Genomic DNA, 6,490 nt, shown 5'->3' with positions numbered 1-6,490 from the left:
CAACTTATATACATGAAGGGCATCTCCCCAATCTAGTTCACCTGAGTGCGTGTTTGCTGGTGTCCCCATCACTTGGCCCTGCAGGAAAGAAGGCGACCAAGGCAGGAACGAACCCTTTCTGTGTTGTGCTGAAATGAATGGCTGGATGGGGCAGAGAACTGTTGCATTGTTGCTCGGCAATGAGACTGCCGAAGGAACCGCTGAAGGGAGACATTCATTCCACAGGTGCAGAGCGGAGTCTGTGCACGTTGGCAGGGAGGACACGTGCATGATGGTACAGGCTGCGTCTGCTCCTTACGTGTCCATGCGGTGTTTTCTCTTGGCTTTGCGCGCATACAGGAAGTACATGGTGTGTCCAGTGGTGATGAATAAGACGGAGATGATGACCAAGATGCCAAAATGCTGCGGCTGAGGAGCGGAGATGACCATGATGAAGTGGAGCAGATCCATCAGGTAGTTCATGGAGCTCTGCACCCCGTTGACAACGCCCCGCTCTGATTCACAGATGTTCTCTTGCAGGAGCTGGGTCACTGTCAGGTCAAAGGACCACAGACCTGGAACACACACAGCAAAAGAGGTTACTGGGGTCAAAGAGCCCATTGGGCAGCTAAGCCAGCATTGTCACAACAAAAGGGTCTCCATACAGATATTGTGTCTATCAATACAAAAATGGAGAGTGAGTGTTAGTGTTATCAGTTAACTAAGATGTTGATCAAAGTAATTAAACATCTTTGAATCAACTTGAAATAAAAAAGGTTAAGATTCTCACCCCAGCATTAGTGAATGCAAAAAATTCATGGCGAATTAAATTTTCTATTCATATCATTCGATTCGTCGTGATAAGCGAATTCGCCTCTGGGCGATGCGAATTTGCACCATCGACCAGTAACAGAGTTGCTTTGACAGTGTTGACCTCTGATGGGGCGGTACACTACTGTGCTCCGTCAACATCTAAATTGCACCACAACACAGATGGCATTGTTTCCAGTCAGTCGTGCACCAGGAGTAGATGGTATAACTACTACTACTGTAACTATCCATCCATTATCTGAACCGCTTATCCTGCTCTCAGGGTCACAGGGATGCTTGAGCCTAGGCCATCACAGGGCCCACTGGAGCCCTCGGAGGAAACCCTCGCAGACACGGGGAGAACTCCACACAGAGTACTACCTGGGACGACCCACCAAGGTTGGACTACCCCTGGGCTCGAACCCAGGACCTTCTTGCTATGAGGCGACCATGCTAACCACTGCGCCACTGTACCGTCCCTACTACTATAACTATGTTTCATGAATTTATTTATGTTAACTGTTTTTGGTCGGCAAGCTTCCTGTCACCTTTATTTCAAAGGGAACATGAAGGAATTTCTCTCTGCCAATTTCTGGTGTGACTGCTGGTCCACATTCTTGAACTTATATTTAGCTAAAATGAAATGAATAATAAGAATATTTGTATAAACGTGCATTGAATATCAAAATAAAGTATCAAATGTTAACCACTGACATCTAAATAGATAGTTTATTCTACTGAAACCAGTCATACTTTGTGTCCGTCTACTCACCAATGCGCGCTGTGATGACGCCCAAGAACAACAGGATGATAGAGATGTAGGATTCTGGTGCCGTGCCAGAGGGCACGTTGTCAAAGAGCACCGTGTTGTTGGTCCAGTGGATGGAGGAGCGGTCGGGCAGCAGCGGCTGGTTACTGCCCCCCCTCAGGGCATTTGTGTGTTTCTGCCTCTGGTTCGCCATCCCGCCAATTTCTGTAGAGGAGTTGGATTCAGTGTAGGGCATGAGCAGGCTGAGGTCCATGGGGCTGCCAGGGGCAAACACAGAGCACACGCACAGCAGCAAACAGACCAGATGAATGCAGCTGGAGATAATGCCCGTGTTCACCAGGCCATAAGCCCTCCTCAGCTTGGTAAACATCACGGTTCCCATCAGCCCTGTGATGGCTGAAATGCCCATCAGTAGACTGAGGAGGGAGCCGCTGATGCCCTGTGTGTAGGCATAGCCAGTGGTGATGCAGTCGAAGCCCAGCACCGTGGTGTAGAGGAAGGCCAGGCCCATGCCCGCCAGGAAGACGGGCTGGCGGTAGTAGGCCCTCCAGCCGTCCTTGCAGGTGCTCAACAGCCAGCGAAACCTCCGGAAACACAGCGGCAGGTTGGCGATCTCTTTCAGCTGCAGGTTGGCACTGTAGTTGTCTTCTGTTTGAGGGTGAGTCTCTCGCATATCACCTTGTCCTGATGAGAAAGAGGAATGCTGTCAGTCTGTGAGGCAATCTGCTGCTATTTAGAGATGCACTGAAGGTGTCTTTAAGGTGGCCCATTTTATAATGACAGTATCAGCGTCCGTTTGCAGGCAGGGAGAATCAGGAGTGGCTCATCTGGCCATCAAGGACGACCTGTGCATGTTAACCTCTCCCTTTACGTATTTGTGTTTGAACCTATGACCAGTACTTACAACTCAGAGAGAAAACAGTATATGGATTTGCATGATGAGTACTGGGCTTGTTGTGTTGTTTTCTTTTACTGCTACAAAGCAGTTTCTCTTGCATCTTCTCTTTGCTGGAAGTGCCTGAACTGTGTTACAGACATTAATCCTTCCCATACAGAATACAAGTTCAGTGGTCCCTGACCTACTGATGAAGGCGTAATACATCAAACAATAGGAAGCAAATTTTCAAGTATGTAATTGCAAGGCTGCTCTGTTGTCATTACAAGTCATTCTAATGGTATTCTGCAAGATCCTACAGTACTGCTGTTCTTCATCCTCCAACATGAAGGATGAAGAACAGCAGTATTTTTTTTTCATGCAAGAGCTCTGCAAGAAACAGCTAGGTTTAAATGCATTCTGCCTGCATTGGTAAGAAATAAGTGTCGGGGGGGGGGGGGAGAAACATCCTCCCCATAGTAAGCTGTTAAACATATTACACCTCAGTCTCAAGGTGTCTTCTAACCAGGCTCGTGAAATTCGAGCGTAATCTTCTTCCACAACAGGCGAGTCACTGTAGTAATATTTACAGCTGCTGCAAACACAATTACTGCAAAATAACCTGCTCTTCTGGTGACTCTTTTTTAACCTTTATTTATCCATGGTATGATTCATCAAGGTCTTCTTCTGTGACACCCTGCCTCCCAAACTCTGAGTTGTTAAATGTAAATAATGATAAGTCATTTCCCCTTAGTGAAAAGTGCCATCGTTGTTTTGTGTGGCCATTGTTCTCAATGACAAGAGGCAATCTGCTCTCCCACCCACTCGTTTTCTTTGCAAAGTGTGCACAAACAATCGAGATTTGTTCAAAACGTGGACCCAGTTCAGGAGCATGGATATAAATACACATGCAAATCAGATGTGAGCAGATTGTCAACTATCCAGAAGACGTCCAGATACAGATCAAATGACAATACCAGGTAGAATTACCGAGTAGGGCTGCTATTTTTCTAGAAACTGTGTGGCATTCCCTGAGTTCACTTCCTCTTGGTCACACAGGACGTGATCATATCTCAAAAAGAGGTCGAGAAACTGAAGTTCCTCGAGGTTTATTGATAAAGTTGGTCTTAGTATCTGATGTAGAAATGACTACTGCTTCTTTCTCTGGTTTTACAATTTTTTTGTTCCTTTTTAGAAATTGAAATTAAACAGTAAACCACTCAGAAAATATAGAAGACACTATTGATTGCGGTATGAGATCTAGCTTTTGCAATAAGACATAGCAAAGACAAGACGTTCTGGTGCTCTTCACCTTCTGGCTAATCACACACATCTTGGGACAAGTGAAAAGCAAATATAAAGACATCTTAATCTAAAAGAAAATATTACTCTCAACCACACAAAGGGCACATTGCTCCATGCAGTCCATACCTTGGGATTTTCTTCTCCCGCTCCTCGGCAGATAGGCATGATCCGCCTCCACCACCGGTGGTTTGACGGAAAGTGCGGGAACAATGCGGTACACCCGTGACAGGAAGATGAACTCCACAATGAGAGACACGAGATTCCATCCCAGGATGAATCCACAGCCAACTACATTAGACGCCAGGGTCATGACCTGTCCCACTGCCAGTGGGGCCAGGATGTTGGTCACCTGATCGATGCGCCTCATGGTGGCATTCATCCCTTTTGTGGAGAACAAAGACTGCCATGTTAATGTTGTACCACAGTACTGTTCAGTTTGGATGACAGGCAAGAGTCAGTCTCAAGTTGATTACTACCCCATATATGTGCGGTTTACTTCAGCAGAAGTTTCAGTGTTTGCCGTGTGAAAGTAACAGAAGATACGAAGATATGTCAGAGTGACTTCTTACCCGCAAGGTGACCGCGGTTATAGCCTGTGATAACCACAATCCAGTCTCTCTGAATGGCGATGGTCAGCGCCGTGCTTGCAAGGTTTGCCACATCTGCCAGGACGATCACCACCGTATAACAAACCACCTTGTGTGAGTTTTGCGATGCGACATGTTACTACACATGACAGCACAGAGCAGCCAGAAGCTCACCAACCAGCACAACCAGCACAGACTCACATCAGCACCACGTTAGCTAGAACACCTCTTGGTGTCACGCAGCAATCACGGTAGAAGATAAGTTTGCACATCAACATGAAATCAAGCAGTATCAGAGGTGTGATTAGGGAGATATGCATTATGTACTTACAGTGAGCCAGCCGTCCCAGATCTGTTCAATCCACTGCTTATATGAGAAGACCAACATGAGCACAATGCTACACACTGTCACAGAGATGTTCTGAATGAATAGTGACGCGTGTGCAACTAAAATAAGATGGGACAAGAAAAAAATATAAATTCTCCAAGCAGAGAAATGTCACGTAAAATAAAAATGCCTTTAACTGCCCGTTGACGAAGTTCACAGACTTTTGGCGCCGACCTTTGTTCCTGGGATTACGATCAACCCAGTCTCCAATCAGGGCCCCGAGAAGGAGTACTGACCCGGCCACCACCAGCCCGAACACAGCAGTCAGCAGCAGGTTACGACCATACAGCTCGATCAAAAACACAGAGATAGCAAAGTGCCACATGCGGTCACCCTGTTTCACCAAACAAGCAAGGGAATAGAAAAAAAAAAGCCGTTTCAACATAAGACCCTTGACTATCTATAATTACATTATAGATATCTACAAATGCATTTTGACCTACAGTCACACACCAGAGGTTGACTTCCTTGTAAGTATGTAAGCTGGGTAATAAGAGATAGGTTGCAGTAATGATGCAATAAACACTTCTTACCCACATTGACAATGCTCCACTGACGTAAATCAGAAACTTGGGACCCTTGAGGTAGATGAGAGCTGACCCTTATGAGCACAGAGAAATAAAAAAATATCTCCGCAAAGAATTCATAAACTGACCAAAAAAAGAAAGCCTTTTCTTTCTTCTCAGAGTTGACCTCACCTGGTATACTCCTGGTCTTTTTGGCTCTTGCGTCCTTGACATCTTCAGGCTCAAACTCGACCATGATCCCGCCGCACTGTACAGCATCTGCTCGGAGGGACATTGCCTGTAGTGGAGTCAAAGGTCAAAGTAAGAGTGGACTTGTAGCTCCTTGGTGTTTGTGCGGTGTTCTGCCGCCGCGTAACTCTGGTTCTCACATAACTTGGATGTTGTTTTGGCCGTGAGGTATCTTCTGGTCTCTGTAACTTTTGGTGCCTGCTGTACGTACAGCTGCAGGAATGTGTTACTGGTCATTTCCTCATTCATATAGTAAGAGGCCATTCTAGAAGACAGCACCACCAAAACAAGCATCTTGCCGCTACTGAGGAGGAATTATTTAAATTTACAGTACTCAGCCAAGTTTTTTGGTGCTAGCGTGCAATTCTCAAGCTGAATAATTTGGACGCCATGTCCTTTTGGGTGCTTACAGACTACTTTGACTTCTTAAATGGGATAACATCTGCCCTTCTCTTCATCGACATACGGAATGTACAATTTAATGCTACCCAATCTACTTTTGCTTTTCAAATGATGGAAACTTTCAATACTGCTGCCATGCTTTTATAATAGGGGAAATTGTGTTCCCGCTAAACAAATCATACGTTTACACCAAAGTAAAATGGGAACAAACAAACAAACAAAAAACGAACAACGAACATAGGCCAGGGGAGTGCACGAGTCTCGTGTACTTGGACGCATGCACTTCACGCCGACCAGAGAAGAAACAGCTTTACCAGGACACGTTTGCACGGCTTCATAAACACATCACGTCAGGTGAAGGTGAAATACACAGTGAACTTCTGACACAGAAAACGGCCGCCACACAGCAAGGTAGCGTCCCTCACCTTTGCTCTGATGTTACACCGAATCCTCGCTGTTTCTCCTCAATGATGTGTCTCTTGCCATGAATCCTACATTGGGACGCTAACTCTTTCCTGAGAGCTGGAATTCCAGCTGTAGTAGTTTGAAAGGCTTGATAACATCACAGCGTTAAAGTGCACCATTGTATGAAAGTGCCAGAAAAGCAGAACAGGCAGAGGG

General features: G+C 45.8%; 1 protein-coding gene across 1 annotated transcript; it reads right to left on the bottom strand.

Annotated features, from left to right (window-relative positions):
• Positions 1–294: 294 nt before the first annotated feature.
• On the bottom strand, positions 295–5,513 carry si:ch211-254p10.2 (solute carrier family 40 member 1). The gene is made up of 8 exons (XM_056286695.1): positions 5,411–5,513; positions 5,246–5,313; positions 4,887–5,046; positions 4,656–4,771; positions 4,307–4,433; positions 3,832–4,118; positions 1,562–2,222; positions 295–554 (listed from the first exon to the last, which is right to left on the bottom strand). Exons 1-8 carry the CDS (start codon positions 5,511–5,513, stop codon positions 295–297), a joined length of 1,782 nt encoding a protein of 593 aa, XP_056142670.1.
• Between the last annotated feature and the right edge of the window lie 977 nt (positions 5,514–6,490).

This window comes from Lampris incognitus, chromosome 9, assembly GCF_029633865.1.
Source record: "Lampris incognitus isolate fLamInc1 chromosome 9, fLamInc1.hap2, whole genome shotgun sequence".
NCBI lineage: Eukaryota > Metazoa > Chordata > Actinopteri > Lampriformes > Lampridae > Lampris > Lampris incognitus.
The sequence above is the reverse complement of the archived record's forward strand: the minus strand, read 5'-3'. Positions and strand labels throughout refer to the sequence as shown.